The sequence below is a fragment of the Pan troglodytes genome, chromosome 1 (assembly GCF_028858775.2).
Source record: "Pan troglodytes isolate AG18354 chromosome 1, NHGRI_mPanTro3-v2.0_pri, whole genome shotgun sequence".
Classification (NCBI taxonomy): Eukaryota; Metazoa; Chordata; class Mammalia; order Primates; family Hominidae; genus Pan; species Pan troglodytes.
The window spans coordinates 74705993-74733153 of record NC_072398.2 but is presented as its reverse complement, the minus strand read 5'-3'; the positions used below and the strand labels follow the sequence as shown (position 1 = coordinate 74733153).

Sequence of the window (27161 nt, the reverse complement as noted above, 5' to 3'; positions counted from 1 at the left end):
CAAGAGTTCTTTAGTTGGCAGATGATAAATCCTTCCAGGACTGGGTTCTTCCCTCAAGGCAGTGGGATCCTTTTCGGCCCAGGGTGTGTCTAGAAATGTTATCCAGGAGCTGGGGCCTGGAATTGAGGCCTCACGACTCTGCCCATTACCTTATTCTACTGTGAGTGACCTGGTGTCCAAGATGCAAGACAGAGTCCTCTTTACTCTTTGCTGTCCTCTCCTTAAGCAGAAAGAAGGAGACACTTTCATGCTGGGAGCTTCACTGCCTGGAGTTGGGGGAGTGGTGACGCAAGCACTCCCTTAACCATGCTAGCTGGTGACTTCGTCCTTTGTTATATGTGAGAGTGACTCTTTGTTTTCTCAGGATCCCAGAGTGCTCATTCAAAGCCATCTCTGTCTGTTTTCCAACACTGTTTATGTCAAATTGTAGGGGAACACCCGTTGGAACTTTCTTTACATTCTCTTGCTGCCGTGTTTTAAAGAATGAAAGTACAGCAGTATGAATTAATCATGGTTTCTCAGTTGCTGGGCACCTGCCACCCTATTTCACTAGCTCTAAGCCAAGCCTAGTGCTAGGAGTTGCCTAGGAATTGCAGTCTTTGCATTCTAGATGCCTTTCAAGTTTACCTAGGATCCCAGAGCATTTCAGGCCGCAGTGTTGAGGCTTGCTGAGCAACTCAAGTTCCATCTGCTGCGATGGGTGTTTCCCTGCTGGCTAGGGCTGGTCCAAATGCTCCCTCTGTGTGTGGGAGCTAGCTGAACCTAGGATGGCTCTATCCTCCGCTGTGACAGGGCAGCAGTGAATTCAATGTGAAGTCACCCAGTTGCTGTGTTCCTTATCCCCAAAGTGTACAAATTGCCTTTCTGCACCACACGGTGGCTGCTGAGGGATGTGGGTGGGGTGGTATCAGCAACTCATGACTGTCTCTCCATCCTTCCTCAATGCCTCTTTTGGTAATACAAAGTTAAAACCATGTGCTGTGATTGCTCACCTGATGTTTGGTTCTTATGACAGTGTTTTTCTTTGTGCAGATGGTTGTTAAAATTTGGTGTTCCAGGGAGTGTGGGGGTGTGATTGGTGTAGGCTTCTATTCTGCCATCTTACTCTGCCCTCTGAACTTTAATTTATACCATACCAGAAATCAGAGTGAAGGTAAACAACAAGGTTACAATGTAACTCTATTATAAATTTTGATTTTTTTTTTGGTGACAAATACCAGTATATTTTTGTCTTTGGAGCTATAAATTATTTAATTTAGCAAACTCTAAAGCTTATAAAATTTAACTTCTCAAGTAAGAAGTCTAGCACTTTATGGCTATTAATTTTACTATCAAAATATCCAGGGTACTGAATTCATTTTAATAATTATAATTCTTCTAAACATCATTTGAAGAATTATTTGTGGACACTAGACTCAAGACTACACTAAATCCAAACAGTATACCTAGGACCTGAGTTTTGAGTTTTTCATCTCAGTTATCTGTCCTTCAAGTTACTACTTCCTCTTATGCTTTCTTTTACTAACCAAATTTTCAGATTTTTACATTGGACCTTCTCCTCCAAGGCCCTATGGGACAACTTTGTAAATATGCATTTACAGCCTTTAAACACCAACATTTTAAACTGAGACTAATTCCTGCAACCACATTTCTTGTTAAAAGTTCAGCACTAGGCTGGGCGCGGTGGCTCATGCCTGTAATCCCAGCACTTTGGGAGGCTGAGGTGGACAGATCACTTGAGGTCAGGAGTTTGAGACCCACCTGGCCAAAATGGTGAAACCTCATCTCTACTAAAAATATAAAAAAAAAATTAGCCGGGTTTGGTGGCGGGCCCCTGTAGTCCCAGCTACTTCGGAGGCTGAGACAGGAGAATCACTTGAACCCAGAAGGTGAAGGTTGCAGTGAGCCGAGATGGTGCCACTGCACTCCAGCCTGGGCGACAGAGCCAGACTCCGTCTCCAGGAAAAAAAAAAAAAAAAAAAAGTTTAGCACTAACAGTATCTTTCTGCCATTTTCTTCTGCTCAAGGAACTAAAGAAGTCAAACAGATAATGGTTCTGCCTGAGCCATTTGTGAAGTCTAAGAACAGTTACATATACTCCCTGTTATTCTTTCAGGGCATTATTTTATCCTTTGTTTTAAATCTTGAAAAATAGGTGTTACTTAGCCTTATAAAATTTTGAAGTAAAGTTTCTGAATTTCTGTGAAGAACTCTTCAAGCAATTCAGCTTTTCAAACACAGTCGTCACACAATAGTCCCTGTAACATGGGATTTATTCCACAGTTAAAAAATGACTTCCTCCTTTGTTATATGTGAGAGTGGCTCTTTGTTTTCTCAGGATCCCAAAGTGCTCATTCAAAGCCATCTCTGTCTGTTTTCCAACACTATTTATGTCAAATTGTAGGGGAACACCCGTTGGAACTTTCTTTACATTCTCTTGCTGCCGTGTTTTAAAGAATGAAGGTATAGCAGTATGAATTAATCATGGTTTCTCAGTTGCTGGGCATTGTACTGCTCCAGGGTTATCAATAGATACAGTCAGATTCCTGCGTTTGTGATAGAAGTCTGGCATTGACTAGTTCTCTTTGCTACTACATCTAGCAGTTGTTCCGTGTTCAACTGGGCCTGAACCTTCTTCAGGCCTCTTCCGAAAAGAAAAGTTACCTGTGAAGTGTCTTTCTGATGGCTTAATTTATTTCCTCTCCTGGTAAAACTGGCCATAATGTTATTTTTTCTGTTTAGCTGGTTAGGTCTCTTGAGAACTGCAACTGGTTTCCTATGCACTTCATTTTGCTTCAGAAGGCTTGCCTTTCTTTTTAACACTGGAAAATAGTGTTCTGTATTCTTGTCACTTAGACGTGGTCAATACATACATAGGACTAATTCCTTTTCCAATTCCAGATGATTTTCTAACTGCAAGTCCAGTGATTATCCATAAGGATGTCTCTTTCCAGGCATTACTCTTCCTCTGCAGCTTAGACTGGTTTTACCAAAACCAGAATTCTGTTGGAGTACCCATTGTATTCTCATCCTAAATTGCTGGAGTCTTCTGTTTAGTTTTGGAAAATTCTGCTTTTTTCCTTTCTTTCAATTCAGTTTGATGACACCAGCCAAAGACATACCAATTTTGTCAAGGTGTTTGTTGCTGCGGGCTTTCAGCAGCTGTGACAAGGTCACTGTGGCTTCTACCAACTGGGTACCAAACTGGTTCATGGCTGGAAATGTGGTACTAGAACAGTCAGTGCGGAAGGCCAGAGTTGGAGGCCTGCCATCTCTCATGCACACACACAAGCAGACTGCCGGGCAGCATCCTTGTCCTCCCACCCGTGGTTGCCAGCATAGACCAATTTATCCCATTCCTTTAAATTACTTGATAGTGTTCTCTGGAATACTCTTGAATATACCATAATTTAGGTAGTAAAACATATTGATGGATTGCTGATAGTTCAGTTTCTTACTATTACAAGCAGTGATACACTAAGAATCCTGTTACAAATATGTCTTTCGAGTATGTGTTTCTGGAGAATAAATTTGATCAAATGATATATTAACTTAGCATCTTAATAAATTCAAAAAGATTGTTCTTATTTAAACATCAACCTTCTTACCTGTTTCCTTATGCTTTTAGGAAAACTAGGTATTATCAATTTTTATACTCTCTGTCAATGTAATTGGTAGATACGTTTCATTGTTTTAATTTGCATTTAAAAGATTCATGAAATGGGGTTTTCTATAACATTTTTATTTTAGTCATGTTTTACATATTGTGACCTGTACTGTGTCGATATCCTTAGCTCAGTTTTCTGTTGGATTTTTCCTTATTCTATTGATTAGTAAGATTGTGGTATATTAGTGAAAATAGCCATTTGTCAAATGTTGGAAATTTTTTTGCTTTTAAAAAATATACATACTCTATACCGTCATAGATTTTTTTAAATTATAGGTAGTCAGATTTTTAAATCTTTTTAATGGTATCTTGATTTTGTTCTTATGCTTAGGAATTCCTTTCCCTACAAGAGTATTATGAATTTGAAAGATTTTCTGTCATCAGTATTATTGTCTAATTTTTATTATAATCAAGATTTATAATATCTAGGAATGTTTATTTCCTTTTCTCTTTTTTGTTTTCATTGTGTTCCTAGATTTTGGTCTCTAATTTGGCATGTACAACATCATTAAATAGCCTGAAACCTTGGCACATTATTAGTTACTGTGGATCAGAATAGAGTATTAGATGGGATGATCTTGGATCCTGCTTAATTGAATACCAATTTATAAGTACCTATACTTGGTACCAATTTATAAGTGGGCCAACTATCAGTCCTTGTTTGTGTGACATAGTCTAAGTTTAACCTGTCTTCCAGAATAATTTTTTTTTTGAGATGAGGTCTCACTCTGTCACTCAGGCTGGAGTGCAGTGGCACAATCTTGGCTCACTGCAACCGTGGCCTCCCAGGCTCAAGTGATCCTCCCATCTCAGCCTCCTGAGTAGCTGGGACTATAGGAGTACGCCACCATGCCCAGCTAATTTTTTGTAATTTTGATAGAAACAGGGTTTTACCATGTTGCCCAGGCTGGTCTCAAACCCCTGAGCTCAGGCCCTCCTTGGCCTCCCAAAGTGCTGGGATTACAGGCCTGAGCCACTGCACTTGACCAAGAATAATTTTTAATAGTCCCCTTTCACTATAAAAAGTGCCTCAGTTTAAATAAAAAATTATAAATGTTATAAAAGATAGTTGTTTACATGGGATAGTTCCTTAGGGTATTGTAACACTAAAGCTTTAGTTGTTTCTATTTATATCATTCAGTTGTTTCTATTTACATTACTTCTATAGTAGTAATATTTCATTTGCTTTAACTTTTAAAATATGTTATTTTCATGATGAACTTATTACAAGCTTCATACAGTTGCTTATGTGAGGTATTAACAGTCATGCTAGTGTGTACTCTCTTTGCCTTCATTTTAATTAACAGAATGATGTTCACTTTTTGCATTAAATGTCCCTTATAATTCTTATTTACCTAGTATTGCTTTAAAGATGATGAAACATTTGTCTCTGTATGTGGACATATTTTGGTTATATTTTACTAAATGTGTCATCAAATCTTTTTTGTATGGCTGTGACCTAATGTTTTAACCTGGCCAAATAAACCATTACTTATTACGTTAATGTTTTCTGATGTTGCATATACTTGGATCATTGGATTTTGTGGTATGCTAAGTAATACTACTGTTCTTAACACAGATTCCCGTGGGAGCCACTAAATGCCAATCCCTCTTATACTGTCACAGTGTTGATAAAACTTTGGTACTTGTTATCTGCCAGATAGATTTTCAGCTATCTTATTTTATTCCGATAGTACTTCTCCAGCCTTTTCTTATGTAGTACTGTGTCAAAGACTATTTTATAATAGGTACATTGTGTCTATTGTTCTTTCTTTCCTTTCTCTACTACCTCTGCTACTGCTTAAAAGGTTTATAGAGTTTAGTATTGGTCGTTTTCACCACCGATTATAAACTGTAAATCAACCCATATTGTTTCTTAAACTATTATTTTACATTTTGAGGTGTTTGTAAAATTGCCATATAAAAAGGCCAGTTTCAATTTTCCTTTAGTTAAAAATACCTTTTTTTTTTTTTTTTTTACAAATACATCTTAAGAAACCTAACTTTTTTTTTTTTTTTTTTACATTTCCGGTTGTTTGTGTGTTTATATCATAATATATATGTTTCTCAGTGTTATATTTAGGTATATATGTTTGACCCTTAATTTTTATGTTTGTTGGTCCCATTAATAAAATTTGAGAATATCTGGTGAGTAGAACACCATATGGGAATTTCCAGTTGTGCTACCATTAGCCTTTAAACATTACTCTTTGGATACAGCTATTTATTTATAGGTATTTTCAATTTCATGTTATGTAAACTGTATATGAGATTTTCATAAAAGTTTGTTCTTTTAAAATATCTAGGCACTGAAGATAAATTAATGAAATTCTTACTGTTATTTTTGCAATGCATGTAATATGAAGAGAAGCTGGTTTTATTAGACATGGAGTCATGTTTATTGTATGATATATAAAGTATCTACTGTAATATATAAAATAATGTTTGTTGGTTTTTGCGTTTCTTCTGCAGAGAGTGATAATGAACTCTCAAGTGGAACAGGTGATGTGTCTAAGGATTGTCCTGAGAAGATCCTGTATTCTTGGGGAGAGTTGCTAGGAAAATGGTAAAATTTTATTTTTCATACTGAAAATTCTATATTTACATAGTTGATGTTAATTTGTTGTATTAAAATCTGTGTGTTAAAATAGGTTTTAAAGGATTAATATTAAAATCTATCTTAATATCTTAATATTGTTTAAAAACTTAAAAATTAAAATATAATTTATAGATACTCTTTATGTTTGGCTAGGTCTTCCCCCCAAGTATGGTTTTATTTAACTTCCTTTTAGAAGATGTCTTTGTCTTATTATTTCACTCAGACCGTATTATTTGTCTTATTATTTCACATCATTTAGCACAGTCAATTTTATGCTATATTGCCAATGCATTTAAATGTCTACTGTTAAAGGGTTATGTTTTTTTAAAACCAAGTCTATTACCACTAAAATGGGTTGTATAGTTTAGAATTTCTCATTTTACGCTGATTGTTAACTGACACAGCTTGTTTCATTCTTTCTGACTAAAAGTATTACTTTAAATTTTGGCGTATTTTATGTGGAATTACAAAAAAAGTACTCTGTTTATATTTATTATATTAAGTACTTTTTATATTTATGATAAATACATTTTTAAAAATGGTGATTATGACTATCATATGTTGGTGTAATGAAAAAATCCTGCCAACAAAATACTTCCCCATATTAGTATAGACATAGAAATTCAATTTATTGTTGAATATGCACTCAGATTACATGCATGCGGGTAGTCCAGGGGAGACTACAAAGTCTGGGCGGAATTTCACAGTTCAGTAGAAGAAAGAATAATTTAAACCTCTTTTATCTTTTCAAGAGAAAAGTGGATGCTCCTTATGATAGTCTGTATGCATCTTGAGAGTTTCCTTAGTTGTAATTTAGGAAATATGTATTTACAGTTCCAACGGTTGAAATACTGATGATTTTTCGTTGTAAAATCTGGAGATTAGGTTTATCAAATTTGGACCAAAGTATTGGGCCTGTTATTGTTTTTAAGGAGATAAACCCTGAATGGCCAGCTGCTTCTCCTTTTTAAGCAAAGAAAATTTCATTTTATGTATCCTTATACATATCACATAAAATGAACACATTTCAGAGAACTTATTTAACTCATGAATGAATGTCAACATAAAATAATCAAAAGAGTCAGAATCTAATTTAAAGGTAATTTATTCAATAGCAAAATATGAGCATGGACCACCCAGAAACACCACCTCTAAAGGAATGCAGTCAGTGGTCCAAAGTAGGGAAGTTAAGATTTCATTTATATAGGCAGAGGCACACGAGTTTTTAGCAGGATTATGACGTTATTCATACAGGGCTGGTGCATAGTTACAGCAGTTTGGTTGGTTATAGGCAGTGCTTTTTTCGGCGGGGGGACGTTAAAAATTTTTTTTAACTTTTTTTATAGAGGGTACAATAATCGTAGGTTTTCTGTTATCTGGTCTAAGTGAAGCAGAATGACAAAAGGGATGTTAATCTATAACAAGGGTCATTAATGAAGAAGGCAGGAGGTTTTGGTCCTTGACATCATTTAATTCTCTCTAGTTATCGTACAAAACAAGAAAAATGTGATTTAATGTATAATCCAAGAACAGAAGTTGTAACCATATGTGACTCAGATAACAGTCACGTCTCTCTCAAGACTTAAAGTGTTGTTGTTGTTTTTTATTCCAACAGCTTTTAGGTTTTATTTTCACATGGAGCACCAATAAGGTATTAGAGCCAATCAAAATAAGGATTTGATTTAGAGATTTATTTTCTTTACCTGGCAATTCATTTGCATTACCATGAATGGGAGTCATTTGCATAGCTATGGACAGTAAACTTTGCATTGCCATTATGTTATATATGTTGAGAGTTGTAAACTAGCCTAGTCAAAGACAAAGGCACACACTTCTGTGTTGTCACCCAATTCCCGGATGTTCCAGCCATTCTATTGAAATGATGTTCAGTAATCATTTTGTCCATTTCAAAAATCTTACACAATTTTACCCCACATTATATCCAGAATCTAACTTACTCATTTGCAAGCATTGTCCACCTAAATGTATCTCATATGTTTTTATCTGTTTTATTTAGGGTTACTCTCTTCCTTTACTTTAAGATGAACAGTTCTCTTTTTAGATGGTCCTGAGTTAGGACAGTTTCAATGGGGGATGGAGAGCGGCAGGAAGTGAGATGGGAGAGTGTGTTCTAGTTAGAGGCAGATGACTTTTTCAGTCTCAGACCAGGCTGGGAAACAGGAAGCATGCTAAACTTTTTAAACAGAAGCATTTTAATGCAGATAATTGGCTTACAATGTGTTAGAAGGTTGAGAGAGCAGAAAGGAGATATTATGATTGGAGTAACCCAAGTAGTAGGAAACAGCTATGGCCTATGGGACTGGAGAAATAAAATGAAAGAAGTATTGTTACCAGAGTCTAGGAACTCAGAGGAGGTCTGAGGAGCTGATGCAGGGATCTCTGAAGAGGGCTGCATCCTGGTTGCTTAGAATTATGAGGATCCTCATAGCAGCTAGTGTTTAGAAAGAACTGTCAGGGCAGGGGACAACTGTTTAGTTCCACACTTCTGAAGAGATACCCAGATCTTGGAGCAGGTGGGGAGGACCACATCATTGGTGCTGGTACTTGTTAGCCTGGCTAGTATTAGTATTTTTCAGGAGTTAACGATATAGCTGGTGCTGGCAATGGAATTCCTTCTTCCATTCTTCTGCCTTCCAACTGTACATCACTATTACTCATGGGCAGAACCTAACCTGAAAGCCAGTGGGCAAGGGAGTTTGGGATATGTAGTCTGCAGATTCTCAGCCCTTACATCTTTGAGCAGAATACAGAAGGGTGGACTTGTAGCTGATAGGCAGTGGGTAAATGACTACAAAAGGGTAAAAGCTGGGCCTAATTCTCATTTACCCATTTATCTGGTCCAATTGAATTAGGCTTTCCTGATACCCAATGTTTTTAGATAGAGATTTATTTATTAGGAGCACTGATAAGAAAAAAAACAGCACCAACAACTTGTCCTAATCTTCTTCATCTTTGGTCTGAAAGTGTACTTTTATGGTCCAACCATGTGGATGTGATTGATAGTATTGGATGTAATGGTAGCGTATGCATTGATACCACAGCTTGGCTTCTACTGTTACGTGGTTTCTTCCTTTCCCACTTCAAGTTATTTGCTGGGGGAAGGCTTAGGAATTTACATGGACCTCCATGCATCATAGAAATAAGCAACGTGTCTCCTGCGGCAGCTCTACTCTCTGGCCAGAGTTTATTTGTCCCTGATTCTCTGGTGAAGAACAGGGGCATAGTCTTCCGTTGTGGCCACTTCATAAAACAAGGGCTCCCTTCTTACTGGATCTCACATTACTGAGAATTGGGTGCTTACTTTTTACGGGCCCAACATATTCTTTCTAGTATAGCAAAATACACAACACCTAAAACTAATACCTTATACTCCAATTGAAATTAATCAGCAAAACAGCTCTTAGATATCAATATATATAGGTATTGTAGAAACTAATTTTCTTTGGATAAGATGTTTCTTCTTGTCCGTAATTTACTCCCAAAGGCAAAATAATTTCAACTTGATAAGATCTATGGGAGGGGAATATAATTTAATGGGAAAAATACATTATGCTTAAACTCAGAACTGAATTAGACTTCCAGTTGTAGTGCTAACTTGATAGGTAGCTTGCACAAGTTATTTAACATTTTTAGGTTCCATTTTTCCAGTGAAGCTTTTATAAACCTGCTCATGTATGCATGCTTTGTCTTTCAGAAGTGGAATAATGTTTGCAAAGTTTTTTTGCGTGTTTTGTTGTTCTTTTTCCTAGCCCTTAGATTGAGAAAATACCTTAATTTTTATTGTCTTTTTATGGTTTGGGATTATATCACCATTCTTGAGGAATTTACAATAACAGTCTGGGCTGTTTCATTTAAGAGAATATGTACAAACATCTCACTTTCTTGATTCTTAGATGAAATTTAGTTAAAAGTCCACATGCTTATTGGGAGATACGGCAAGGTGAGAATGTTTGGGAAGGGAAGTAGAGACAGACATTGGATTTTTGTCAGTCAAGTCTTTTGATTTTAAATTATTTATTCATTACATTTTCTACATGGCAGTTAATATTCTAAAACTATAAACAAAATTTAATATAGAAAAAATATTATGCTTTTCTTTTTTGCCTTTGCATGCTCTTATTTCAAAATAGATTTAAAATTCATGGCATATTATACTAGAAAACAAGTCTGTCAATGATCTAAGCTTCTATCTTTAGATACTAGGAAAAAAGAGAAAAACCCAAAGCAAGCAGAAGCAAGGAAATAAGAACAGAAATAAGTGGAATTGAGAAGAACACTTCAGAAAATCAGTCAAACTGAAGCTGATTTTTATAAAGATTAATATATTTGATAAAGATAACCATCTAACTAGACTGATCAAGAAAAACAAGGGAGAGAGAAAACACAGATACAAGAATCAAAGAGGCTACATCATTACAAATCACTACAGACATTACAAGGATATAAAATAATATTATAAGCAACTCACTGTCTATAAATTTAGAAGCTTAGGTGAAATCGACAAACACTTGAAAGTCATAAATTGCCAAAGCTTACTTGAAATAAATAACCTGAATACTCCTGTATTAGTTGACAAAATTGAATTCATAGTTTAAAAGTTTTCAATAGAGAAAGTTTGAGGCCAAACTGGCAAATTCTACCAAATATTTAAGAAAAAATAATAAGACTGGGCACAGTGGCTCATGCCTGTAATCCCAGCACTTCAGGAGGCTGAGGCGAGCCGATCACTTGAGGTAATGAGTTTGAGACCAGCCTAGCCAACATAATGAAACCCTATCTCTACTAAAAATATCAAAAAAATTAGCCAGGCATGGTGGTGTGCACCTGTAATCTCAGCTACTCGGGAGGCTGAGGCACAAGAATTGCCTGAGCCTAGGAGGCAGAGGTTGCAGTGAGCTCAGATTGTACCACTGCACTCCAGCCAGTGACAGAGCAAGACTCTGTCAGAAAATAAAGTAGAGTAAAGTAAAGTAAAGTAAAGAAAAGGAAAGAAGGAAGGAGAGAAAGACAGAGAGAGATAGAGAAAGAGAGAAGGAAGGAGAGAGAGAAAGAAAAGAAAGAAGGAAAGAAAGAAAGTGAAGGAAAGAAAGGAAGAAAGAAAGAAAGAGAAAGAGAAGGAAGGAAGGAAAGGAAAGAAGGAAGGAAGGGAAAGAAGGAAGGAAGGAAGGAAAAAATATATAAATTCTACATAAACTTTCCAGAATATATAAGTGAAGGCAATACTTTCCAGCTAATTTATGTCATTTGCTTACCATGATATCAAAACCGGATGAAAATACTACAGAAAAGAAAATTGCAGACCAGTGTCCCTCATGGATATAGACTAAAAAAGCCTCAACAAGTCCTAGCATATCAAATCCAACAATATATGAATTTGAAAGGATAATGTTGCATGACTACGTGGGACGTATTTTGGGAATGCAAGGCTGCTTTGACATTTGAAAATAAATCAGTGTTATTCACTTATATCAATAGGCTAAAGAAGAAAAACCATATAATCATTTCAATAGATGCAGAAAAAGCATTTGACCCAATTCAGCATTCATTCTTGATTTTAAAAAACCAAAAAACAAAAAAACCTCTGAGCAAGCTAGGAATACAAGGGACCTTTCTTAACCTGATAAAAGGTACCTATGAAAAACCTGCAGCTAACATCTAACTTAAGAATGACAGATCCGAAAACTGGGAATAAGGTAGGGATATCTACTCTCATGACTCTTACTCAACTTAGTACTAGAGGTCTTAGCAAGTGTAACAGGCAAGAAAAAGAAATAAAAGGCAAACAAGATTGGAAAGAAAAATATAACACTGTCTCTATTTGCAGAGATGTGATTGTCTGTGTAGAAAACCCCAAGGAATCTACAAAACAAACAAACAAAACTCCTAGATCTAATAAATGAGTTTTACAATGTTAAAAGATACAAGATCAATATGTGCACATCAGTTTCATTTCTATACACTGGCAGTGAAAAATTGGAAATAGAGATTTTGAAACAAAAAAGCACCATAAAGGAAAACCATGAAATAGATAGAAATCTAACAAATTGTGAGCTAAATATATACTTTGACATACTAGAAAACAGTAATCAAAGACATCAAAGAAGACAGAAATAAATGAAGATATATGCTATGTTCATGGAATGAAAAAATCTCAATATTATTAAGATTTCAGTCATTCCCAAACTAATCTTAAAATTAGTGCATTTCCAATAAAAATCTCAGCAGATTTTTTGGTAGCAACCAACAAGCTGATTTTAAAATTTATATAGGAAGCAGAGTAACTAGAATAGCCAAAACAACTTTGAAAGTGAAGAACACAATGGAAAGGCATATTACCTGATTTCTAGGTTTACTGTAGAACTACAGTAATCAAAAGAGTATTGATACAAGGATAGACACTGAGATTAGTGGCATAGAAAAGAGAGTTCAGAAATAGAGCCACGCAATCTAAACAGACATTTTCTAAAGAAGACATACAAATGGCCAAGTAGCACATAAAAAGATGCTCAATATCATTAACCATCAGGGAAATGCCAATCAAAGCTACAGTGAGATACCACTTCATACCCACTACAATGTCAGTCATTACAAAGACAGATAATAACAAGTGTTGGCAAGAATGTGGAGACAATGAAAGCGTAGCATAGCAACTGCAACTCTCTCTTTTTTTTTAAATATTTTATTATTATTATTATTTTATTATACTTTAAGTTTTAGGGTACATGTGCACATTGTGCAGGTTGGTTACATATGTATACATGTGCCATGCTGGTGCGCTGCACCCACTAACTCGTCATCTAGCATTAGGTATATCTCCCAGTGCTATCCCTCCCCCCTCCCCCGACCCCACCACAGTCCCCAGAGTGTGATATTCCCCTTCCTGTGTCCATGTGGTCTCATTGTTCAATTCCCACCTATGAGTGAGAATATGCGGTGTTTGGTTTTTTGTTCTTGCGATAGTTTACTGAGAATGATGATTTCCAATTTCATCCATGTCCCTACAAAGGACATAAACTCATCATTTTTTATGGCTGCATAGTATTCCATGGTGTATATGTGCCACATTTTCTTAATCCAGTCTATCATTGTTGGACATCTGGGTTGGTTCCAAGTCTTTGCTATTGTGAATAATGCCGCAATAAACATACGTGTGTATGTGTCTTTATAGCAGCATGATTTATAGTCCTTTGGGTATATACCCAGTAATGGGATGGCTGGGTCAAATGGTATTTCTAGTTCTAGATCCCTGAGGAATCGCCACACTGACTTCCACAATGGTTGAACTAGTTTACAGTCCCACCAACAGTGTAAAAGTATTCCTATTTCTCCACATCCTCTCCAGCACCTGTTGTTTCCTGACTTTTCAATGATTGCCATTCTAACTGGTGTGAGATGGCATCTCATTGTGGTTTTGATTTGCATTTCTCTGATGGCCAGTGATGATGAACATTTTTTCATGTGTTTTTTGGCTGCATAAATGTCTTCTCTTGAGAAGTGTCTGTTCATGTCCTTTGCCCACTTTTTGATGGGGTTTTTTGTTTTTTTCTTGTAAATGTGTTTGAGTTCATTGTAGATTCTGGATATCAGCCCTTTGTCAGATGAGTAGGTTGCGAAAATTTTCTCCCATTTTGTAGGTTGCCTGTTCACTCTGATGGTAGTTTTTTTTGCTGTGCAGAAGCTCTTTAGTTTAATTAGATCCCATTTGTCAATTTTGTCTTTTGTTGCCATTGCTTTTGGTGTTTTGGACATGAAGTCCTTGCCCATGACTATGTCCTGAATGGTAATGCCTAGGTTTTCTTCTAGGGTTTTTATGGTCTTAGGTCTAATGTTTAAATCTTTAATCCATCTTGAATTGATTTTTGTATCAGGTGTAAGGAAGGGATCCAGTTTCAGCTTTCTACATATGGCTAGCCAGTTTTCCCAGCACCATTTATTAAATAGGGAACCCTTTCCCCATTGCTTGTTTTTCTCAGGTTTGTCAAAGATCAGATAGTTGTAGATATGTGGCGTTATTTCTGAGGGCTCTGTTCTGTTCCATTGATCTATATCTCTGTTTTGGTACCAGTACCATGCTGTTTTGGTTACTGTAGCCTTGTAGTATAGTTTGAAGTCAGGTAGTGTGATGCCTCCAGCTTTGTTCTTTTGGCTTAGGATTGACTTGGCGATGCGGGCTCTTTATTGGTTCCATATGAACTTTAAAGTAGTTTTTTCCAATTCTGTGAAGAAAGTCATTGGTAGCTTGATGGGGATGGCATTGATTCCATAAATTACCTTGGGCAGTATGGCCATTTTCACGATATTGATTCTTCCTACCCATGAGCATGGCATGTTCTTCCATTTGTTTGTATCCTCTTTTATTTCCTTAAGCAGTGGTTTGTAGTTCTCCTTGAAGAAGTCCTTCACATCCCTTGTAAGTTGGATTCCTAGGTATTTTATTCTCTTTGAAGCAATTGTGAATGGGAGTTCACTCATGATTTGGCTCTCTGTTTGTCTGTTGTTGGTGTGTAAGAATGCTTGTGATTTTTGTACATTGATTTTGTATCCTGAGACTTTGCTGAAGTTGCTTATCAGCTTAAGGAGATTTTGGGCTGAGACAATGGGGTTTTCTAGATATACAATCATGTCGTCTGCAAACAGGGACAATTTGACTTCCTCTTTTCCTAATTGAATACCCTTTATTTCCTTCTCCTGCCTGATTGTCCTGGCCAGAACTTCCAACACTATGTTGAATAGGAGTGGTGAGAGAGGGCATCCCTGTCTTGTGCCAGTTTTCAAAGGGAATGCTTCCAGTTTTTGCCCATTCAGTATGATATTGGCTGTGGGTTTGTCATAGATAGCTCTTATTATTTTGAAATATGTCCCATCAATACCTAATTTATTGAGAGTTTTTAGCATGAAGGGTTGTTGAATTTTGTCAAAGGCTTTTTCTGCATCTATTGAGATAATCATGTGGTTTTTGTCTTTGGCTCTGTTTATATGCTGGATTACATTTATTGATTTGCATATATTGAACCAGCCTTGCATCCCAGGGTTGAAGCCCACTTGATCATGGTGGATAAGCTTTTTGATGTGCTGCTGGATTCGTTTTGCCAGTATTTTATTGAGGATTTTTGCATCAATGTTCATCAAGGATATTGGTCTAAAATTCTCTTTTTTGGTTGTGTCTCTGCCTGGCTTTGGTATCAGAATGATGCTGGCCTTATAAAATGAGTTAGGGAGGATTCCCTCTTTTTCTATTGATTGGAATAGTTTCAGAAGGAATGGTACCGGTTCCTCCTTGTACCTCTGGTAGAATTCGGCTGTGAATCCATCTGGTCCTGGACTCTTTTTGGTTGGTAAACTATTGATTATTGCCACAATTTCAGATCCTGTTATTGGTCTATTCAGAGATTCAACTTCTTCCTGGTTTAGTCTTGGGAGAGTGTATGTGTCAAGGAATTTATCCATTTCTTCTAGATTTTCTAGTTTATTTGTGTAGAGGTGTTTGTAGTATTCTCTGATGGTAGTTTGTATTTCTGTGGGATCTGTGGTGATATCCCCTTTATCATTTTTTATTGTGTCTACTTGATTCTTCTCTCTTTTTTTCTTTATTAGTCTTGCTAGCGGTCTATCGATTTTGTTGATCCTTTCAAAAAACCAGCTCCTGGATTCATTGATTTTTTGAAGGGTTTTTTGTGTCTCTATTTCCTTCAGTTCTGCTCTGATTTTAGTTATTTCTTGCCTTCTGCTAGCTTTTGAATGTGTTTGCTCTTGCTTTTCTAGTTCTTTTAATTGTGATGTTAGGGTGTCGATTTTGGATCTTTCCTGCTTTCTCTTGTGGGCATTTAGTGCTATAAATTTCCCTCTACACACTGCTTTGAATGCGTCCCAGAGATTCTGGTATGTTGTGTCTTTGTTGTCGTTGGTTTCAAAGAACATCTTTATTTCTGCCTTCATTTCGTTATGTACCCAGTAGTCATTCAGGAGCAGGTTGTTCAGTTTCCATGTAGTTGAGTGGCTTTGAGTGAGATTCTTAATCCTGAGTTCTAGTTTGATTGCACTGTGGTCTGAGAGATAGTTTGTTATAATTTCTGTTCTTTTACATTTGCTGAGGAGAGCTTTACTTCCAAGTATGTGGTCAATTTTGGAATAGGTGTGGTGTGGTGCTGAAAAAAATGTATATTCTGTTGATTTGGGGTGGAGAGTTCTGTAGATGTCTATTAGGTCCACTTGGTGCAGAGCTGAGTTCAATTCCTGGGTATCCTTGTTGACTTTCGGTCTCGTTGATCTGTCTAATGTTGACAGTGGCGTGTTAAAGTCTCCCATTATTAATGTGTGGGAGTCTTAAGTCTCTTTGTAGGTCACTCAGGACTTGCTTTATGAATCTGGGTGCTCCTGTATTGGGTGCATATATATTTAGGATAGTTAGCTCTTCTTGTTGAATTGATCCCTTTACCATTATGTAATGGCCTTCTTTGTCTCTTTTGATCTTTGTTGGTTTAAAGTCTGTTTTATCAGAGACTAGGATTGCAACCCCTGCCTTTTTTTGTTTTCCATTTGCTTGGTAGATCTTCCTCCATCCTTTTATTTTGAGCCTATGTGTGTCTCTGCACGTGAGATGGGTTTCCTGAATACAGCACACTGATGGGTCTTGACTCTTTATCAAATTTGCCAGGCTGTGTCTTTTAATTGGAGCATTTAGTCCATTTACATTTAAAGTTAATATTGTTATGTGTGAATTTGATCCTGTCATTATGATGTTACCTGGTGATTTTCCTCGTTAGTTGATGCAGTTTCTTCCTAGTCTCGATGGTCTTTACATTTTGGCATGATTTTGCAGCGGCTGGTACCGGTTGTTCCTTTCCATGTTTAGCGCTTCCTTCAGGAGCTCTTTTAGGGCAGGTCTGGTGGTGACAAAATCTGTCAGCATTTGCTTGTCTGTAAAGTATTTTATTTCTCCTTCACTTATGAAGCTTAGTTTGGCTGGATATGAAATTCTGGGTTGAAAATTCTTTTCTTTAAGAATGTTGAATATTGGCCCCCACTCTCTTCTGGCTTGTAGGGTTTCTGCCGAGAGATCCGCTGTTAGTCTGATGGGCTTCCCTTTGAGGGCAACCCGACCTTTCTCTCTGGCTGCCCTTAACATTTTTTCCTTCATTTCAACTTTGGTGAATCTGACAATTATGTGTCTTGGAGTTGCTCTTCTCGAGGAGTATCTTTGTGGCGTTCTCTGTATTTCCTGAATCTGAACGTTGGCCTGCCTTGCTAGATTGGGGAAGTTCTCCTGGATAATATCCTGCAGAGTGTTTTCCAACTTGGTTCCATTCTCCCCATCACTTTCAGGTACACCAGTCAGACGTAGATTTGGTCTTTTCACATAGTCCCATATTTCTTGGAGGCTTTGCTCATTTCTTTTTATTCTTTTTTCTCTAAACTTCCCTTCTCGCTTCATTTCATTCATTTCATCTTCCATTGCTGATACCCTTTCTTCCAGTTGATCGCGTCGGCTCCTGAGGCTTCTGCATTCTTCACGTAGTTCTCGAGCCTTGGTTTTCAGCTCCATCAGCTCCTTTAAGCACTTCTCTGTATTGGTTATTCTAGTTATACATTCTTCTAAATTTTTTTCAAAGTTTTCAACTTCTTTGCCTTTGGTTTGAATGTCCTCCCGTAGCTCAGAGTAATTTGATCGTCTGAAGCCTTCTTCTCTCAGCTCGTCAAAGTCATTCTCCATCCAGCTTTGTTCCGTTGCTGGTGAGGAACTGCGTTCCTTTGGAGGAGGAGAGGCGCTCTGCGTTTTAGAGTTTCCAGTTTTTCTGTTCTGTTTTTTCCCCATCTTTGTGGTTTTATCTACTTTTGGTCTTTGATGATGGTGATGTACAGATGGGTTTTTGGTGTGGATGTCCTTTCTGTTTGTTAGTTTTCCTTCTAACAGACAGGACCCTCAGCTGTAGGTCTGTTGGAATACCCTGCCGTGTGAGGTGTCAGTGTGCCCCTGCTGGGGGGTGCCTCCCAGTTAGGCTGCTCGGGGGTCAGGGGTCAGGGACCGACTTGAGGAGGCAGTCTGCCCGTTCTCAGATCTCCAGCTGCGTGCTGGGAGAACCACTGCTCTCTTCAAAGCTGTCAGACAGGGATGTTTAAGTCTGCAGAGGTTACTGCTGTCTTTTTGTTTGTCTGTGCCCTGCCCCCAGAGGTGGAGCCTACAGAGGCAGGCAGGCCTCCTTGAGTGTGGTGGGCTCCACCCAGTTCGAGCTTCCTGGCTGCTTTGTTTACCTATGCAAGCCTGAGCAATGGCGGGCGCCCCTCCCCCAGCCTTGCTGCTGACTTGCAGTTTGATCTCAGACTGCTGTGCTAGCAATCAGCGAGATTCCGTGGGCGTAGGACCCTCCGAGCCTGGTGTGGGATATAATTTCGTGGTGCGCCGTTTTTTAAGCCGGTCTGAAAAGCGCAATATTCGGGTGGGAGTGACCCGATTTTCCAGATGCGTCTGTCACCGCTTTCTTTGACTGGGAAAGGGAACTCCCTGACCCCTTGTGCTTCCCAAGTGAGGCAGTGCCTCGCCCTGCTTCTGCTCGCGCATGGTGCGCGCACCCATTGGCCTGCATCCACTGTCTGGCACTCCCTAGTGAGATGAACCCGGTACCTCAGATGGAAATGCAGAAATCACCCGTCTTCTGCGTCGCTCACGCTGGGAGCTGTAGACCAGAGCTGTTCCTATTCGGCCATCTTGGCTCCTCCTCGCAACTGCAACTCTCATATGTTGCTGGTGGAAATACAAAATGATGTAGCCATTTTGGAAAATAGCATGGTATTTTATAAAATTGAAGACCCTTCTTATACCACCCCAGCAATTCCAATCCCACTGCTGTGTGTTTACCAAAGTGAAATTAAAACCTGTATGTGAATGTTTATGATAGCCTTGCTCATAATCACCCCAAACTGCAAACAACCCAAATGTCCGTCAAAAGTAAATGGGTCAACCAACTGTGGTATATTCATTCTATGGAATGCTACTGAGCAATTAAAAGAATGAACTGATACACATTACAACTGATGGATCTCAAGTGCATCATGTTAAGTGACCTATGCCAAAGTCAAGTGACTTAATACTATGTTATTCCATTTGTATGAAATTCTGGAAAAGCCAAAACTATCATCATAGGAAGCATGTCAGTAGTTGTTAAGGACTGGTGGTATTGACTACAAGAGGGTCCAGGGAATTTGGGTATGGGGGGAATGAGGGAACTATCCTGTGTCTTGGTTATGGTAGTGCTCACAAACCTATGTGCATTTGTCAAATCTCACAGAATTGTATACTAAAAACGTGAATTTTACTCTGTATAAATTGTGCCTTAAATAAATGACAAAAAAGAAAAAAAAGCCCAGAGTTTTAACTGCAGTAGGTGCTGAAGCAAGAATAGTGTCACTAAACCAAAAAAAAAGGAAAAAAAGGAAAATAAAAAGAAATTTATGTCTTATACATAGATGGCTATTTGAAGTGTGTTCTTTTCTCTTGTCAGAACAGTGCCTTCATTATACCTTGCATATCCATTTTTCTCTCTTTATTTTGTAATATTTATTATAGGTAACTCTGTGTTAACTAACTTTTCTCTTCTTATCCTGCAAAGTTATGTCAAATGCACATGACCTCCTTAAAGTTACTGTTGTTTTAGAGACATCTCCTGCAGTTTCTAGAGTATAGTAGGTGCTCAATTCATATTTATTGACTGAATTTTTGGATGAAATATCTCTTACCACTACAGATTTCTGTCCAATTTTATGAACATTTTATATATCTATATTTGGTAATTAATTATCTTGTCTTATATAGTGTTTTAAGAAATCTAAGTTGTAATATTCTCCATTAGGTTATACATAGATTCATTTATCTTATATCTGGCTTCATCTTGAACCCTGGGAATGTTACTTGAGTAATTTGTGTCTTGATCATGTCATGGTGAGATATTTTGATTTAGCCATTTTAAAAACATCATTCTGACTGCCCAGTGAAAAATGGATTATAAGGGAACAAAGGTGGAAGCAGGCAGATTAGGTAGAATGCTATTGTAAATAATCCAGGGGAGAGATAATTACATGTTGCACTAGGCTGGTAGCAGAGGGTGACATGTGATCGGATTCTGGATATATTTTAAGAGAGTACTGACTGTATTTGCTTCTCTTTTCTGTGTGGCCTGAGAAAAATAAATAACTGGCCACTGATGTCAGAGTTTTTGGCTTGGGCTACTAGAAGACTTGCTGTTTACTCAAATGTAGAAGAGAGATTTGGAGGATAAAATCAAGATTTTGGAGATGTTGAGATGCATTTAAGACATCCAAGTGACTATGTCCATTAATCAATTTCATGTAACATTGAGTTCAAGGAAAAGATAGGGAAGGAAATATGAGTTTGGGAGTCATCAGTATATAGATGGTTTTTAAAGCTGTTAGAATGAAATGGGCGAGATTACTTACGGAGTGAGTTTAGATGAAGACATCATCCAAAGACTGCACCCTCGACCACTCCAGTGTTTGGGAGTTGGAAGTATGAGGAGGATCAGGCAAAGGAGCCCAAGAAAGTACAACCAGTGAGGTAGGAGGAGAATCAAGATAGAAATCCAGTAAACTAAGTCTATCAAGAATGACACAGTAGTCAAGTGCTGATAGGTGAAGTCCGATGAAGCCTAGAATTCCACTGGATTCAACAATTTAGGTGTCACTGGTGATCTTAAGAACAGTTTCAATGGAGAGGCAGGAATGAAAGCCCAGCTGGATTGGAAATCAGCAGATATAGATAGCTCTTAAAAATAGTTTTGCTATAAAAGGATGATAGGAAACGAGGACACATTAGTAAATGGATGTGGGTTGAGAGTTTTTTATTAAAATGGGCAATATAGCATGTTTGTATGTTGTTAGAAAGGATGTAACAGAGAAAATTTGATAGTGTCAGAGAAAGAGGACATAATTGTAGGATAATTTGATGAATAGGCAAGAAAAGATGTATATGTTGACTAGTGGAGGGGTTGAATTTGGGAGCAGAGATAGCTCATTGTAACAGAAGGAAAGGTGAGGCGTGGCTACAGAGGTAATAACTGACAGTTCAGTGTACTCACTATGTGCCAGGTTCTGTTCTAAGCACTCTCCATGTGTTAATTTAATTGTTGCGGCAGCTCTCTGAGGTAGGTATTATTATATCTTCATTTTAGAGGTGAGAAAACTGAGGCATAGCTATATTAGGTAGCTAGTGTAAAAATACAGAAAACAAAATGGCAGCAACTAAGTAACTTGCTCAAGATCTCACAGCCAATAAGTAATTTGCCCATGATCATATCAAGTAAATGACAGAGCCAGTTTCTGAATCTAAACCACTCTGGTTTTAGAGCCAGAACAGGGTGTGTGTGTGTGTGTGTGTGTGTGTGTGTGTGTGTGTGTGTGTTTTCTTTTTTTTTTTGAGATGGAGTTTCACTCTTGTTGCCCAGGCTGGAGTGCAATGGGGCGATCTCGGCTCACTGCAACCTCCACCTCCTGGGTTCAAGTGATTCTCCTGCCTCAGCCTCCTGGGTAGCTGGGATTACAGGTATCGGCCACCACGCCTGGCTAATTTTTTGTATCTTTAGTAGAGACGGAGTTTCACCATGTTGGCCGGGCTGGTCTTGAACTCCTGACCTCATGATCTGCCTGCCTTGGCCTCCCAAAGTGCTGGGATTACAGGTGTGAGCCACCGCACCGGCCTAGATTAGTTTTTATAAGAGCATGTAGAAGTTCTAGTGAGTAAGTGAATAAACTAGGAAAATCAATAACCCTGGCCCAGGCAGTACTTGAAGCTTCTAGTCATGATTTTAAAGAGAGATTATGAGAATGGCAGTATGGTGGGTAAGAAAACAAAATATTTTGATGACTAAATAAACAGTCAAATAGAGATCTCCACTCAGTTTCTAAAATGCAAGATTTATTACTTGCTTCAATATAAATTTATGAGGCATCATCTTAGACTCTTAGAGATACATAGGAAACAACATAGTTTCTACCTTTGAGGTTTATAATCAATGTAGGTGGGAATGCATACTCATAAGAGATTATTTAACAAAGTAACTGAAACACTGAGGCTGTTTCACATTTCTTGACCACTTTTTTTCCTGTAAAACAAGTCACTTCATTCATTCATTCAACTTTTAAGTCTTAATCATCTATTCTTTCTTGGGGACTTTAACAGACACTGCTGATTTAAAGATGAGTAAGGATAGTTTCTACCCTCAAGGTTTACCATGTTATAGAGGCATGCAGACCTTTAAACAGAAAATTGTGATATAATCAATAAATCCTTCTGTAAGCATTGTAGACCTAATGGAAAATTTTGAATGTACACAGAAATAAAATAATACAATGAAGTCTCATGTGCCCACTGCCCAACTTCAATAAAGACAATATCTAACAAAGTTCTTTAAGCTGAGACTCCCATTGGGTTTTTCTTTTTTTTTTGGAAGGTAATATTGGAGTAGGAAGAACATTGATTAACAGAGAAACAAATTGGGAGGTAATTGCATGGGTTGATGATATTTATACCAGACTCACTGACCCTATGTACAGAGATGAGGCTCCAAATGGGAAAAGACTTCTGAGGTAGAATTGACAGGGTTGCTCAGCTGAAATTCAGTATACATTTTTTTCAGAAATAAAATATTTCTAATAATATTTTTATTAATGGACTTTAGGAAATTATTTAAAGGTCTGAGGGAACTGTTTTAAAAAACGAACATAATTGATTCTTAGACCTTTAGAAAACTTGTTGGATTTTTTACAATTCAAATTTTTTTTATTTGGGCCATTATTATAATTATGTCATGATATGAAAAGGGTAACATTTGTGTAAACTACAGAAGTATAAACTACTATGTCTTTTATACGAGGATTGTCAAATATTTTTAATAGTGCTCAAATTTCTTTTTGAAACATTCGATTTAGAAATTTCCTAAGTCTCGGGAAAAATAGGTAGGCATTTACATATAGACATTTTTGTGATTTATGTAGGTAAAGCACCTGTCATGTGGAGTCCTACACTTTGTGCTTTGGGGAAATATTTTTTAAAGTGAGGATACAGTATATATGCTCAGTGAAATTTTAAATGTGTTTGAAAAGATTTTGAACTTACTCTTAAATAGCTAGATCATTCTTTTAAAAAAGCAAAACATGAATAAAGTCAGAATTCTTGTAATTAAATACACTATCAGAAAGATGTAAAGGAAAAATATTTCAATACTAATTTGAAATCATTAGAAAAAATAAAAATAATATAGAAAACTAAGAACAGACTGTATAAAAAGTTCAGTACTGGAGGTCTTTATAACAGATTGGAGATAAAGGTGTATTGAAGAAATAACTACATGAAAAAAGCACATAAGCTAAAGAAAGAAAGGTTGAGAGAGAGAGAGAGAAAACATTTGGGATAGGAGAACTTGTAAAAACAAAACTAAATGTGGTAGCAAGATTTCTTTTATATGTTGAATATATTCAGAATGGTAATGCTGATGATTTAACTATTATTTAAATAATTTAAAGGATTAGGCAGAATAATATCTGGATAACTGCTTCAGGTTTTGAGATGCATGGAAAACTTAAAAAAGTTTAAAGACAAAAATAAAGGTAGTGCTTACTGTGAATACTTAGTAAGTCAACTTTTAGCAGGAAGAATATGCAGGAAGATTTTCTAACCAAAAAGACTAAGTGAACATTGGAGGAAAATAATTGGGTATTGGATTATTACATCAAGTAAAGTCACCTTCAAATCGGTCATTCTTTTTTATTGAGTAAGAGAAAATTGGTACATAGCCACCTACTTCCACCTCCTATCAAAATTTCTGTAATTACATTGGTGACTTCTCAGTGGTCACATTCAATGACTTTTATCCCCCTCATCTCTTGCTTTTTCTGCTGTTTTTATTGAATAAGAGAAAATTGATACATATTTAGTAGGCATTTTAATTGTATTTTTCATGGCTATTCATTACTTATCATCAGAGTGGGAAAATGTATTCTGAATTAATATGCTTTTCATCTTCATAATGACCTTTAATCTATCCTTTTTCTTGAAACATTTCTTAATGTAGGTCGTATAACTTCTCCGTATCTAGTTCTTCTCATTATTGCGGGATGGAGAAATCTCCGACCTTTCTTGATGCCACCTCATCTTTTAATTTCAGTTATAGTCTTTTCCTTTCTAGAGAGAACTTTTCCAAATAGGTCATGCTGCTGGTGTCATATTCTCATATCTCATAGCCACCTACTTCCACCTCCTATCAAAATTTCTCTAATTCCATTGGTGACTTTTCAGTGGTCACATTCAATGACTTTTATCCCCCTCATCTCTTGCTTTTTCTGCTGTTTTTGTTAGAAATAACTCTTTCCCTTTGAAATTTTATCCCCCAATAGACACCTTTAAAAGTAGAGTTCTTATATGCCTAAGTAGTTTCAAGAAAATCCTCTTTGAAAGCAAAGGAAATCCACTAGATGAGTCCATGACATTTTTTTGATCCTATTAAATTCAGTGAGAATGTTTGCTTCTAAAAAAGCATTCTTTTTTGTTTAGCTTTAGTAATTGACATATTAATTTCATTTCATAATTATATTCATTCACTTACCAAAAATGTATTAAATGCCTTTTATATGTGGGGCACTGTTTCTAGGTGCTTAAGATATATAAGTAAAGAAGACAAAGATTCTTGCCATTGTGGAGTTTCTATTCATGCATTAAAACCTAGCCAATTACTGTATGATTAATAGATATTTGATTTATGTATGACTTTAAAAATAATTGTATTAGGTATCCGTCTTGTTTCTAGGGTAGAGTTCAGCATGTATCATAACTAGTTGCCTATTTTCAAGTTCCTGATAACTGCAGTTAATGTATCAAAGCAATGACAATGTGTAATTACATTTTAATCAGAAATATTGAAAGCAATGATTATTTTTATAAATTTCTCTTTTATTTATTTGGATCTTCTCTGATCATAGATATATACTAGCAGCATCTAGCTTAATATTTATTAGACTTCTCAAGTGATAGGGTGCTGTATGCGGTATAATTGCTGTACTGTTACTTGGGATAACCAGTAAAATAAGGCTGTAAATCAAGCAGTGTTATGAGTGACCCAGTTCTTTTTAAATGCCTGTCTCTAAAGATAAATAGTGCTTTGATTTTTATGAGAGGAGAAAAGACATTTTCATTATGCCTGGCCAAACAAGTGGCTGAGGGTCAGCTAGAAACTGAATGTCAATTGAGTTAGATTATATTATGGTAAAGTATTCATTGGGGACTGTTGACTATTAATCTTAAGGAGTATGTTTATGTATGTGTGTATGCATGTGTAGGAAGAGATATTCAAACTTTAAAATATAGTTAAATCATTATGTTATTATATATCATTATATAAAATATTACAGTTAAATCATTATGCAAAATAATCTGGGCCAACCGAGTATTTAATCAAGCTGCTTGTTACTTTCATTCTGCCTACAATGTTGGAAATATGTTATAGTAGGTTCAGTGAATGTTAGGAGGCTATTGCAGAGGTCTGGGGAGGATAAAGTTGGTTGCAGTTGAGATGGAAGTGCATGAACTTTGTAGAGGTTGAGAAAATAAGATGTATTAGACTTGGTGGTGGATTAGTAATAGATGATGGGGCAAAAATAATTCCTAGGTTTCCAGTTTGGATGGAGTGTGGTAACAATTTCTGAGGTGGAATACCCTGGAAAACGACCAGGTTTAGGGAGAAGAAACTGAGTTCAGACTTGGGCATACTGACTTTGAGGTGCCTTTGAGCTTCTAGAACTTGGGATACATGTTTATAGGTGATAATGCCTAGAGACAAGAGAATGAAAGAAAAGGGCAAGAGTAAAGAGAGATAACTTCAAGCCCTTAAGAGGTTAATAGAGGAGAAGCAATCAACAATGGAGTTTGTGAAGGTGGATAAAGAAGTAGTGCTTTGTCACTGAAGCCAAGGGAAACAGATTGGTCCACAGTGAAAGGACTGAAAATATGTCTTGAATCCAGTGGGGCATGGAGAGAAGTCATAGATCATTTAAGTGAAAACTTTTCCAGGAGAGATGCAGAAGCCATGTTGAACTGAATTGAGGTAGGAGTTGGAGGGGAAGAAATAGAGATAGTGCTTCCATACCAACTCTTGAAATTTGTTGCACAGGGTAAGAGTGTGATGGAGAATTACGCATGGCATTGAAGAAAGGATTTTTTTCAATGTTCTTAATTTTTAAATTTTGAGACAGGGTTTCACTCTGATGCCCTGCCTGGTGCGATCTTAGCTCATTTGGTCTCAACCTCTGAGGCTCAGGTGATTCTCCCACCTCAGCCTCCCAAGTAGCTGGAACTACAGGCACATGCCACCATGGCCGGCTAAGTTTTTTGTATTTTGTTTTTTTTCTAGAGATGAGGTTTTGCCATGTTGCCCAGTCTGGAACTGGTCTGGAACTGGTCTGAACGCCTGGGCTCAAACGATCCGCCTGCTTTGGCCTCCCAAAGTGCTGGGATTATGGATATGAGCCACTGTGCCCAGCCAAGAAAGGATTCTTTCACATGCAGTTTTAATTAATTTAATTTATTGGAGTTTTAATAGCTGTAGAGACACAGTGATGACTTGCTGATCTCTATATAACATGTAACATATACTATATTTAACTACTTTGGATTTCCCTTACATGATATTATAAATTATTGGACTCATAATTTAGAATATTTTGCATTTAATTTGAGAGGAAATGACCTTTGCTCTTTGTACATCATTGCTTTTAATTAACCCAGTTTTCTATACTAATACCCTTAACCCATATGTTTTTCTTATTCAACAGTATAATCACAGCCAAACATTAAATTACAAAAAGATCCTTTTATGA

At 37.0% G+C, this 27161-nt stretch overlaps 1 protein-coding gene and 1 pseudogene across 35 annotated transcripts in view; one reads left to right on the top strand and one right to left on the bottom strand.

The window, feature by feature from the left end:
• RABGAP1L (RAB GTPase activating protein 1 like) overlaps nucleotides 1-27161 on the top strand; it is an 831104-nt gene that overhangs the window by 196166 nt on the left and 607777 nt on the right. For all 35 annotated transcript variants that reach the window (XR_010157113.1, XR_010157108.1, XR_010157115.1 and 32 more), the window contains one exon: nucleotides 6140-6233. Coding sequence is in view for 29 of the 35 variants with exons in the window: in XM_054673497.1 (XP_054529472.1) it covers nucleotides 6140-6233 (94 nt within the window). In the remaining 6 variants the exon portion in view is untranslated. The remainder of the gene's footprint in view (nucleotides 1-6139; nucleotides 6234-27161) is intronic.
• LOC104004071 (UAP56-interacting factor-like) lies at nucleotides 2273-3213 on the bottom strand (annotated as a pseudogene).